The sequence below is a fragment of the Acomys minous genome (genome assembly GCF_964271855.1).
Source record: "Acomys minous genome assembly, chromosome: 5".
Classification (NCBI taxonomy): Eukaryota; Metazoa; Chordata; class Mammalia; order Rodentia; family Muridae; genus Acomys; species Acomys minous.
This window is the reverse complement of record NC_140494.1, coordinates 123,526,073-123,538,901: the sequence shown is the minus strand read 5'-3', so window position 1 is coordinate 123,538,901 and position 12,829 is coordinate 123,526,073. Positions and strand designations below refer to the sequence as shown.

Sequence of the window (12,829 nt, the reverse complement as noted above, 5' to 3'; positions counted from 1 at the left end):
TGCTCCTAACCTCTCTGAACCATCTCTCCAGCCTGAAACTGGGTTTTTTGTTTGTTTGTTTGTTTGTTTGTTTAGCTTTTTCAAGACAGGGTATCTCTGTGTTATCTTGGCTGTCCTGGACTTGCTTTGTAGACCTTGGCCAGCCTTGGCCTCAAACTCACAGTGTTCCGCCTGCCTCTGCCTCTGCCTCCCAAGTGCTGGGATTACAGACAAGACAGTGGGGTTTTTTTTAAATTTATTTAATTTTACTTTATGTGCATTGGTGTGCTGTGTCAGGTCCCTTGGAATTGGAATTACAGACAGTTGTGAGCTGCCATGTGAGTGCTGGGAATTGAACCTGGGTCCTTCAGAAGAGCAGACAGTGCTCTTAACCACTGAGCCATCTCTCCAGCCCCAAGACAGTGGGTTTTTAAAGAACCTTGTGATGGATGGATTTCTGACCATTTGCTCTCTGGTGCAGATGTGTGAGATGCCGGTGAACACCCCAGAGAACCCTTGGAAAGTGAGTCCCAGGGAAGAACAAGAGCGGAAGGACCTGAGGAACACCCACCTTGTTTTCAGCATCGACCCCAAAGGCTGTGAGGACGTGGATGACGCACTCTCAGTCAGAACCTTGACTAATGGCAACCTGGAGCTTGGGGTTCACATCGCTGACGTCACACACTTTGTGGCCCCCAACTCTTACATTGATGTGGAGGCTAGAACGAGGTAACCGCACCAGAAGCCGGTTTGTACCTGTGCTGGCTTTGGATGCTTGAGATCGCCTGCTTGTGCAGTTCTGAGCATCTCTTCTAGGTTTTCCCTCCTTCAGGAACATGGTACCTTGATTGGTTTGTGTCCTTTTGTGACCTTTTACTCGTCATTCCCTCTAAAGTGAAAATGAGTCACTTTTCACATCTAATGCAGTATTCTGTATAGATGCTAGGTCGTTAAGCCACCGTTTTTCTCACACGACCAAGATTCATGTCACTTTTACTTTCTACATCAGTGAGAACACTCAGCCGCAGCAGTGTGACTTGGTCAAGTGTGCACATGGGGACCATTTAATTAGGCATCAGCTCTGCTTTATGAAGAGCAGTAGCCCCAGGGGAGTCCAACCCCGGTCTTGCTGTTTACCTCCTGCAGCCACACTGTCAGCAGCTCTGCTGGCTGCTGAAGGTCAGTCAGCCCACGTGTGTCTTTCCAGGGCCACCACTTACTACCTAGCAGATCGTCGCTATGACATGCTGCCCTCCATCCTCAGCGCAGACCTCTGCTCCCTCCTGGGAGGCGTGGACAGGTGAGTCCGAGTTTCACCTTCACTGCTGTCCCCACCGTCCCGCTGTCTCTCCCCTCAGCCCTCCGCTGTGCTCTCTCTCCCACTCTCCCCCACTCCTCACTCCCACCCACTGCTTTCCTGCTTCTTCTCTCTGCTCCCCACTTGCGTCTTCCCTTCCATACATGGTTTCAGGGAGCTTTATTTTTCCAGCCTCCTCCTTTCTTTCTGTTCTCCTGGTGTTAGCTCTCTGAAGGCAGCCACAGGCTGAGGGGAATGCTGCGCGCTCACCAGTGGGTGCTGCTCTTCAGAAGGCTCATGTGCTTAGGAAGTTTCCACTGGTCAATGAAAACATAGTTAAATCAGATAGTCCAAAACTGGTAAGCACCGTAAGACAGAAGAAAGGCCCCCTCCTATTATTTTTCTCCTTGAGTATTGATTCCTTGAATATTTTTCTATGTTTAATACACAGAAATGTGGATGTGTTATTTTTATTTTTTATAAAAGTACTAGAACATGGTAGATATAAATAACAGACTCGAAAAATAAATAAATAAATAAACAAATAAATAAATAACAAACAGACTCCCATTCTAGAAGTGCTGGCCTTTCTGAGCAAACTGCTTCTGTTTCTAACAGCAAAATATAGAGAGAGATAGATGTAGATATGTAGAAACAGAGCATATATATGTGTAGTTCCATTTCTATATATAATTTATACACATGCATGCTATTGAGCACTTAAATTTACCCCCCCCCCCTTTTTAAGGCAAGGTGGCAAGTTTCAAACTCAACTGGAAGCAGAGGATCACCTTGAACTTCTGACTCTCTTGCCTCCACCTGTGCGCCAGCATGCCTGGCTAATGCAGTGCTGGGGACTCAGCCCAGAGCTCTGTGCAAGCTAAGCAAAGCAGCCCTAGCAACTGAGCTACATCCATAACCCCTCAATTTCTTTTTTTAAAAATATTTATTTTACTTTATGTGTGTCTTGAGTGTTTTGTCTGCATATATGTATGTGCACCATATATGTGTATAGTACTTGCAGAGACCAGAGGAGGGCATCAGATCTCCTGGAACTGAAGTTACAGACAGGGTGAGCCACCATGCTGGATCTGGGGATTGAACCCGGGTCCTCTGGAAGAGCAGCCAGTGCTCTTAATGCTGATACATGAGACATCTCACCAGCACTGGCTCTCTCTCCCTCTCTTTTTAAAAAGCACTTACCATATTGTCCAGCATACAAGTACTTACCATAATGTCCAGCATTTTTTTGTTTTTTTCGAGACAAGCTTTCTCTGAGTATACTTGACTGTCCTTGGACTCACTATGTAGTCTAGGCTGGCCTCGAACTCACAGTGACCCGCCTGCCTCTGCCTCCTGAGTGCTGGGATCAAAGGCAGGGGTCATCTTATATGTTAGGTACTTACCTACAGCTTGCTTCACATGTCTGGTGCATATAGTGGGGGTGCCACTCTGTGTGGGGAGTATGAAACAGGGAGGAGCAAGCTGCACACATCTTCCTGTACCCCAGGAGGATAACGTGAGTGTGGATTGGCTCTCCACCAGGACCCGCCCATTTGACTCAGAGTGCTGTGTGTCTTTGGGTTGAGTACAGAGCACGCCTTAAAGGGGCAGTGTAGGCTGGCACTGGCTGTCTGCCCACATTTAATAAAGTGCCTGGCTGTCTGTGCCCTGCCTGCAAATAGACACATGCCAGAGTCTGCTGCACAAAGTGTGCATTAGAAGAGGGGTAGTCCTTTTTTTTAAAAGAGGGGTGGTCTTATACAGCAAGTATATTCCAAACTATATTTTAACTGGAAAACTTGGTGTCATCTTATATGTCTAGTTGTCTTATACACCAGAAAATATGTAAATATCTCTGAGGAGAAATTCCCAGCCGCAGAGCTTATGTCAAGGTGCATGCATTTGTGTTTATCCCATAAAATCAGATTGCCCTCCACAGAGATTACAGCCATCTTTTTCAGCATCAGTAGACACAAGAGTTTGCTTCCCCACAGCTGGGCCTATCCACTATGCTGTAGCCTTTCTTTTTTTTTTTTAAGATTTGTTTATTTATTATTATGTATACAATGCTCTGCCAGCGTGTACACCTGCAGGCCAGAGGAGAGCCTCAGATCACATTATACGTGGTTGTGAACCATGATGTGGTTGCTGGGAATTGAACTCAGGACCTCTGGAAGAGCAAACAGTGCTCTTAACCTCTGAGCCATCTCTCTAGAACCTGTTGTAGCCTTTCATCTAAGTCAGTTTGCTAGACAAGTAGTATCTTAATTTTAATTTACATTTTTGTACTATGTGTAAAGTTAAACATTTTTTAAAGATTTGTTTATATCTATACAGTGCTCTGCCTACACCTGCCTGCCAAAAGAGGATGTTAGATCACGTTCTAGATGGTTGTGAGCCACCATGTGGTTGCTGGGAATTGAACTCAGGACCTCTGGAAGAGCAGCCAGTGCTCTTAACCTCTGAACCATCTCTCCAGCCCAAATTTTTGTTAAAGGATACTTAGATATTCTTTCCTATGAACTACTTCATATTCCTTACTATTTTCACTTGGGTTTGTGATTTATTACTGATTTGCAAAAACTCTTTATATACTAGGAAATTAGCCCCTTTAAATTTCATGGTGGCACATGCCTTTAATCCCAGCACTCGGGAGGCAAAGGCAAGCGGATCGCTGTGAGTTCGAGGCCAGCCTGGTCTACAAAGTGAGTTCAGGACATGCAAGGCTATACAGAGAAACCCTGTCTCAAAAAGCAAAACAAACAAACAAACAAAAAGTATGAGTTGGGGTCTCACAACCATCTATTATGAGGTCTGGTGCCCTCTTCTGGTGTGTAGTTGTACATGCAGATACAACATTGCATACATAATAAATAAATCTTTTTTTAAATGTATGAATTGTAAATATATAGGCTTTTTTAATAAAATGTTTTGGTGGCAGAATGGCTCTTTGCTAAATGAGCTTTTTGCTAATTAACCTATCAGCAAGATTGATACTGAGCTGGCTGTCATCTTGTAGGATTTAAAGGCTTTGTTCAGTTTCCTGACCACTCAACAGATTTGACTCAATCAGTGCCAAGCTGTTCTAATCAAAATGGCGAACTATTAGGTTTTTTCATATTGTGTATGAACTTATTTCAAAGTTGCTCAAAGTTTGACAGAACCTAGTCAGACTCTATTATGTAGGCCTAACTGGCCTGGAGCTTACTGTGTAGACAGGCTGGCCTCACACTCACAAACATCTGCCTGTCTTTGCCTCCCAAGTGCTGGAGTTAAACGGCACGTACGACCATAACTGACCTGACTTTGTCTTAGTGTCAAAATATGCGTGTGTGAGCGTTTGTGTGCATACACACGTGCATACTACAGAGAGGATTGTGTGTGATGGAGTGACTAAAGAAATTGTACCAGCGCACACCTGTAATCCCAGCACTCGGGAGGCAGAGGCAGAGGCAGGCGGATCCGCTGTGAATTTGAGGCCAGTCTGGTCTACAAAGTAAGTCCAGGACAGCCAAGGCAACACAGAGAAACCCTGTCTCAAAAAGCTTAAAAAAAAAAAAAGAAAGAAAGAAAGAAAGAAAGAAAGAAAGAAATTGTACCAAAAGTCTGTAGCAAGGTCATTTTTCTCAAATTCAATTCAATTCAGTCTGCTTGCTTCTAATATAGAGTGTAGTGAGGCTGGAGAGACGGCTCAGCAGTTAAGAGCATTGGCCACTCTTCTGGACAACTCGGACAATCCCCCACGTGACAGCTCACAACTGCTTATAATGTCAGTTCCAGGAGATCTCACACCCTCTTCTGACTTCCTTGAGCAGCAGGCACACACCTGGTGTTCAGACATGTATGCAGGCAAAACACCCATAGACAAAGAATAATAAAAAAGAATGGAAGCCCTAGAAGATGCTGCTATGACTGAGTTTGATCTTCGGGACCAGTAGGGAGGAAGGCAAGAAGTGGCCTCTTACAAGTTGTCCCCTGACCTCCACACATGTCACAGTACTCACATGTGCAGGTATTACAGAGAACAAATAAAATGTGTAACTTTTTAAAGAAAACAGAATGGAATAACGATGCCGTTGATGTCCCTGGTTTTATAGGTATGCTGTGAGTGTCATGTGGGAACTAGACAAAACCTCCTATGAGATTAAGAAGGTGTGGTACGGCCGAACCATCATCCGATCGGCTTACAAACTCTTCTATGAGGTGGCCCAGGAGCTGCTGGAGGGGAACTTGAGCGTTGTGGATGACATTCCAGAACTCAAAGCCTTGGAGGAGCAGAGCCGACAGGCCAAACTGGAAGAGTTAGTGTGGGCAATTGGAAAGTTGACAGACATAGCTCGCCACATCCGAGCAAAAAGAGACCGCTGTGGTGCCCTGGAGCTGGAAGGCGTAGAGGTTCGAGTCCAACTGGATGACAAGAAGAACATTCATGACCTCATCCCCAAGCAGCCCCTGGAGGTCCACGAGACGGTGGCCGAGTGCATGATCCTGGCCAACCACTGGGTGGCCAAGAAGATCTGGGAGAGTTTCCCCCACCAGGCTTTGCTGCGCCAACACCCTCCTCCACACCAGGAGTTTTTCTCCGAGCTTCGGGAATGTGCTAACGCGAAAGGCTTCTTCATAGACACACGGTAAGCCTCTTCTAAGTGGGCAGAGGATGGCAGCGACCGCTGGGCTTTTATTTATCTTGTGGCCATTCCTGAAAGGTGGTGTGTAACCAGGCATGTTGGCACATTGGAGCCTGAGGCAGCTGGACCAGCTGAGGTCAGACCGGGCTACTTAAAGAGGATTTTAAAATGATGTTGCCAAGCACAAGGTCCTAACTAAAATACCTTTTATGAGGTTACCAAATGGGTTTTTAGCTCCTGTCTTCAAGCAACAGAGTCTGGGATCATCGGTTGAGTCACTTGCATGCAGGTCACACAGACCAAGAGCTTTCAAACATCCTTTTGGTTGCTCCTTAGAATGCTGAGGTGGTGATCCAATCATTCATCGTTTCCTGATGAACTTTAGTCTAACGGGATTAAGTAACTTACTCATAATTTACCTGTTGGGCTAGGCAGGGTCAGGATTTTCATCCAAGGCTACTATGCTTAGAAGCGCCTCTCAGTGGCCATTTCCCAGGGTCACCTCTGTCTTCCACCTTCTCTCTTAGCCAGCTGCTGAGAATTATGTTACATTCCTAGATTTATTTTTAATATACAAATATATTCTTGAATGTGTAAAATTTTATTTTCAGAGTAAGTAAGTTTCTCTCTTGCTCTTTGAAAAAAAAAAAAAAAAAACAAAGAGGTCCGTGGTGGCACACTCCTTTAATTCCAGCACTCAAGAGACTGAGACAGGCCTCTGTGAGTTTGAGGCCAGCCTGGTCTACAGAGTGAGTTTCAGGACAGCCAGGCCTACACAGAGAAACCTGTTTCCAAAAAACAAAACAAAACGGAAAAAAAAGTAACATAGGTTCACTTGTGCATGTCAAGCTTAGATCTGCTTTTTCTTTGAGATTGGTTTCACCATATTTCCTCTGCAGTATGAGGAGTATAGGAGTGTGCTGCCATGCCAGTTGCTTTGTTTTTGTTTGTTTATTTGTTTGTTTTAACTCTCTGGTTAAATGACTCTTGATAAATAAAAAACAAAAAGGCCACTCTTTGGGCTGTATATGATGCTTAAAGTTGAGTGTATTAAGTCTGTACCTCTCCAGGCAGGGGTGGTGCACAACTTTCACCTCAGCACTCAGGACGCAGAAGCCAGCAGATCTCTAAGTTTGAGGCCAGTCTGGTCAACAGAATGAGTTCCAGGACACCAGGGTGACACAGAGAAATCCTTTCTCAAAAACTGAAATAAATAAATATATACATAAATACATAAGTTCTGACAATCTTTGTTTAAACTTTAAAAACAAACTATATTTGTTTGAAAAGAAAATTGTAGCTTAAATTAGTTTAACTGCTGTCATGAAGATATTTAAACCAAGGAGTAGAAAGTGTTACTCATAAATCGCCTTTGGAGACCCATCCAGGCTTCTCTGCTTCTTGTTAGGTCCAATAAAACCCTGGCTGACTCTCTGGACAGTGCTAATGACCCCAGCGACCCTATGGTAAACAAGCTGCTGCGCTCCATGGCTACCCAGGCCATGTCCAATGCGCTCTACTTCTCTACCGGATCCTGTGCGGAGGAAGAGTTCCATCATTACGGTGACTGGCAGCCTTGTGTTTCATATGCTTAACCTTGAGCGAGTCTTTTCCAAAGTGCTCTGGTCTGTTCTTTTTCTGACTTTCTGGTTTCCTTTTAAAGGTCTTGCATTAGATAAATATACCCACTTTACTTCTCCAATAAGAAGATACTCAGATGTTGTAGTACATCGACTATTAATGGCAGCCATTTCAAAAGACAAGAAAAAGGAAATTAAAGAAAATTTATTCAGCAACAAAGATCTTGAGGAATTATGCAGACATATCAACAACAGAAACCGAGTAAGAAAGAATTGTAACTCTTATCCATTATCTCATAAGAGAGTATCAGCTTCACTGCATCAAAGGATGGAGTACCGTGTATTTTTGCAAACTCCATAATTTTTGTAACCAGTGCTCTTGATACATTTACAAGTGTTCTGAGATAACATGAATTTGGGGGATTTTGGTGGTGATGGTGGTGGTGGTGGTGGTGGTGGTGGTGGTGGTGTTTGGTGTTTGTCTTTGAGACAGGGTCTCACTCTGTAGACCAGTGCTATGTACCACCAAGCCTAGAAGTTTGTTTTCTTTTCTGTTTTCAGATGAGGTCTCACCATTTTTCCCAGGCTGGGTTTCCACTCAGGGACTCAAGTGACCCTCCAGCTCAGCCTCTCTATGCACTATGCCAGGCTTAGCATTAGAGGCTCGACAGTGAAGTAGAGATCTTTCCCAAAAGGCTTAAGTAGCTGGATATGGTATAACCCCAATGTTCAAGAGGCTGAGGCAGACAGGGTTAACATTTGAAGCTAGCCTGGTCTATATTAGCAAGACTTTGTATATATAAGTAGATGCTAGCAATGGTAGCAGATGCCTTTAGCTTAGTACTTAGGAGGCAGAAACAGGCAGATCTCTGTGAGTTTGAGGACAACAAGGGCTACGAAGTAGTGAGACTGTGTCTCAAAAAAAAAAAGTAGCATTGTCTAGAATTTAATAGTGGGTATCTCTGTGTAATAAGATAATAGGTAGCAATTTTCTTAAGTTGTGTGTGTGTGTGTGTGTGTGTGTGTGTGTGTGTGTATTTTTCAAGTGAAAGTCAAATTTGTGAGTGCTGGTAATTTCCTACCATCTTCACCCCAACGATGGCAGTCCAGCTGTCAGGTTTGGCAATAAATGCCTTTAACCACTGAGACATCTTATCAGTCTTAAAGTGTGTTTGTGTGTGTGTGTGTGTGTGTGTGTGTGTGTGTGTGTGTGTGTGTGTGTGTGTGCACGCGCACGCATGCGTGTGACACAGAGACAGAGCAAGTATTCATGTGTAATGGCACATGTGGCTATCAAAGGATAATCTTTTTAAAGGATTTATTTGTTTATTTATTATAACTACATGCCAGTAGAGGGCACCAGATCTCATTATAGATGGTTGTGAGCCACCATGTGGTTGCTGGGAATTGAACTCAGGACCTCTAGAAGAGCAACCAGTGCTCTTAACCTCTAAGCCATCTCTCCAGTCACCAAAGGATAACGTTCAAGAGTTATTTCTTGCCTCCCATCTTGTTTTTGAGGCAGGATCTTGTTTCTGCTGCTGCACTGAGGACACTGGGATAGCTGGCTAATAAGGCAGTGAGCTTCTGGCCAGTTCGTCTCTGCCTTCCTTGTTGTGGTAGGGAGGGCTGGGATTACAGATGTGCTCCACCGTGTCCAGCTTTTACATGGGGCCTGGGATTCACTTGGGTGATGAAGTTTGCTTTTGTCCGCTAAGCCATTCCTTCACATCTCGTCTGCTGCTTAATCTTGTTTTTGTTTTTGTTTTTGAGGCAGGGCTGCTCTGTTTCTTTTTCTTTAGTTTAGTTGAGTACAAAGGCGGACTCTGAGTGGCCCTAAACTAATGCTGATCCTCCTCCTGTCTCAGCCTCGCAAGTGCTGGCATTACAGGCATGTGCCACCACGCTGTTGAATCCTGCCCTCTTAAAAGTTGTCTCTGTGGGAATGAGTTTTGGGTTTCTTCCTAGGCAGCAGGGAACTGTGTTGTCATGCTTGGGGTTGGGCTTCTTACAGGCGGCACAGCGTTCTCAGAAGCAGTCCACCGAGCTCTTCCAGTGCATGTACTTTAAAGACAGAGACCCGGAAACGGAGGAGCGCTGCATAGCTGACGGAGTTATTTATTCAATTAGAACAAATGGTGTACTTGTATTTATACCAAGGTATGTTACTTCTCAGGCAGTGGTTAAGAAGGAATCACAGTTAAACTATTCCAGTGTTGAACACAAATGGTACCATATATATAACTCACTGAAGTATTTATTTAAGCTGGGGGTGCCGTGCTCAATGGTGGAGTGCTTGCCAAACACATCTGAAGTCCTAGGTTTGGTCCCCCACATTACATAAAACGAGGTGTGGTGACATATGCCTGTAAACCAAGACATTCAGAAGTTCAAGGTCATCCTTAGCTATGTAATGAATTTGATGCCAGATTATGCTATATAAGACCTTATCTCAAAAAAAAAAAAAAAGAATATAAGCTTGCCACGGTGGCATTTTTTTTGTTTTTGTTTTGGTTTTTCGAGATAGGGTTTCTCTGTGTAGCCCTGGCTGTCCTGGACTCACTTTGTAGACCATGCTGGCCTCGAACTCACAGCGATCCGCCTGCCTCTGCCTCCTGAGCCATTGTGGCATGTTATTGGGTTTGGTTGGTTGGTATGGTTTTTGGGGTTTTTTGTTTGTTTGTTTGTTTTGTTTTGTTTAGTTTTGGTTTTTTGTTTTGTTTTGTTTTTTGTTTTTTCAAGACAGAGTTTCTCCTGGCTGTCCTGGACTTGTTTTATAGACCAGGTTGGCCTCAAACTCACAGTGATCTGCCTGCCTCTGCCTCCTCACTGCTGTGATTAAAGGCGTGCAACACCATGCCTGGCTTGTTTTGGGTTTTTAGAGACAGAGTTTCTCTATGTAACAGCCCTGGCTGTCCTGGACTCACTTTGTAGACCAGGCTGGCCTTGAATTCACAATGATCTGCCTGCCTCTGCCTCCCGATTGCTGGGATTAAAGGCATGCGCCACTACGCGCAGCCTTCATATTTTTAAAATCTATTTTATTTGGGTTCTTATACCTCTCCCTCCCTTCCAATACCCCAACAAGTAGGAGAAATACAAAGTTAGAGGGGGAAAGGGGGTATTGGTCTCTTTAAACTACTTTCTGTTTATTAGGTACTTTGAGGCAAGTCCAGATATTATCAATTTCTTGTCAAATAGTAACAACAGCAACCAGGGGCAGCAACTGCCTTCTTCATAGTGCCCTGGTCCCTGGCATTTGAGTTCCCAGAATTAAACTAGCTGCAGCTGGCACAAATCACACCCCTACCAGAGCTCAAGACACATTACAGTCAGCTGCTGTGGACAATCTGAAGCAGCCCCATATCCCACACCTAGGATTAAAACAAACATATTCACATAACAGAACTGGGTTTTTAATAAACCAGAACTCTCACTACAGTGGCACATGACTTTAATCCCAGCACTCTAGAGTTAGACACAAGCACATCTCTGAGTTTGAGGTCTTGAAAGCAAGCTCTAGACCAGCCAGGGCTACATAGTGAGACCTTCTCAAGCAAACTATATATTCACATATACAATGCTACATGTATACACTATAAAATTACGGTATGTACACAGTGTAATATACAGTCAGGAGATAAAGGGAACAATGAGAGCACTTGTAGATGCACATCCATATCAGCCTTAGGGTTTTTCTTAGCTAGCAAAGTATTACTTCTCATCTGCTTTTGGAAAATGTTTTTGGAGGTAAACCACAGGAAAAGTGGCTAAGCACACTAAGATCTGGATACTGAGAATGCATTTTCTCTGTTTTACCCTGTGGATGACTCAGGTTTGGGATTAAAGGTGCTGCTTATCTAAAGAATAAAGACGGTTTAGTGATCTCATTTGGCCCACAAAACAGCTCTGAATGGAAGCCAGGGTCCCTGCAGCGATCTCAAAACAAGATCACCTCTTCCACAGCTGGAGGGCAGTCTGTGACATTCCATCTGTTTGACCATGTAACAGTAAGTCTGGACATTCAGTGTTGTCTTCAATGTGCAGGCAACAGGACATGGCGTAGTAACATGTATTTCTCCGTCCTAGGTAAGAATTTCTGTTCAGGCCTTGCGTTGCCACTCTGACACAATCAGGCTTGAAATAATAAGCAACAAACCGTACATGACACCAAACACAGAACTGTGTCATCAGAGTCCTCTCTTGCTGAGAAGTGAGTTAGTGAAAGAAGTGACCCGATCCGTGGAAGAAGCTCAGCTTGCCCAAGAAGTCCAAGGCCAGGGGCTTCAGGAGGAGTATCAAGAATACTGCCAGACTAAGGGAAGAAGCCTATACACGCTTCTGGAGGAGATAAGGGACCTCGCTCTTCTGGATGTTTCAGACAGTTATGCACTGTGAAATACTTCATTAAAGAGCTTTCTCTTCGGTGTTGTACTTTTTAACTTTACTGTCACTTGATACTCAAGCTGAAGGAAATGAAGTGGGTATTTTACATAGGCCTGCAATGTTCTAATGTCCCACTGAAGTAGAACTAGTTCCCTTTACAAACTGCTCCCTTGCTCGCTCTCTCTCTCTCTCTCTCTCTCTCTCACTATTTTCTTTTTCTTTTGTTTTCACACCAATCCTCCTGCCTCTGCCTCCCAAGTGCTGGGATTAAAGGCGTGTGCCACCACACCTGGTTTACTTTTGTAATTTTTACAGACACATTTGGGTCCATAAGCCATCTGACATCAGGTAACTTGTTAGCCATTTTAGGTTAAGACAGTCCTGTCTACCTGTCTTCTTCAACTCTATTTATTGGTGTTTCAAGGTAGGGTTTCTCTGTGTAGCCCTGGCTGTCCTGGATTCCCTTTGTAGATCAAGCTGGCCTCAACTCACAGCAATCCACCTGCCTCTGCCTCCCAAGTGCTGGGATTAAAGGCGTGCACCACCACTGCCCGGCAAAACTCTTATATTTGAGTCACAGTTTCCCTGTTCTGGCACCAGATGGAGACAGGGCATAGGGAAGGCTGTTGGACTGCACCCTCAGGCTCCCTTCCCACCTTGAGTTCTCTTTTACGCACCTCCAATGGCCAGATACCTGGCCTTCCCAAGAGGAGCACTCCCTAACCCACTACTAGAAAAGTAGCTCTTCTTGCCTGCCCTTCTCTAATAAAGTCAGTGTGTCTGGAAGCCCGAGCAGACCTTCCTGGTCAACCATCTACCCAAGCATCAGTGGCACCCCGAGACCAGCCTCCCATCCTCTAGATGTTCCCTGTTGGAACGATGAGTCTGTCATTCTCCCCTGGCCCGCTGCTGAGATAGTTCCCATAAACCCACACGAACCCATATAGTCTGCCCAA

The 12,829-nt window shown here is 44.5% G+C and overlaps 1 protein-coding gene across 4 annotated transcripts in view; it reads left to right on the top strand.

Annotated features, from left to right (window-relative positions):
- Positions 1-11,912, top strand: part of DIS3L (DIS3 like exosome 3'-5' exoribonuclease) — a 36,912-nt gene extending 25,000 nt beyond the window's left edge. For 2 of the 4 annotated variants that reach the window (XM_084783872.1, XM_084783874.1), the window contains exons 10-17: positions 461-708; positions 1,187-1,279; positions 5,377-5,910; positions 7,316-7,470; positions 7,571-7,749; positions 9,502-9,647; positions 11,323-11,497; positions 11,577-11,912. In XM_084783872.1, coding sequence (XP_084639998.1) covers positions 461-708; positions 1,187-1,279; positions 5,377-5,910; positions 7,316-7,470; positions 7,571-7,749; positions 9,502-9,647; positions 11,323-11,497; positions 11,577-11,885 — 1,839 coding nt within the window. In that variant the 3' untranslated portion in view covers positions 11,886-11,912. Of the gene's footprint in view, positions 1-460; positions 709-1,186; positions 1,280-5,376; positions 5,911-7,315; positions 7,471-7,570; positions 7,750-9,501; positions 9,648-11,322; positions 11,498-11,576 lie in introns of those variants that run through there. The other 2 variants (XM_084783873.1, XM_084783875.1) reach the window with 2 other exon arrangements.
- Positions 11,913-12,829: the final 917 nt, after the last annotated feature.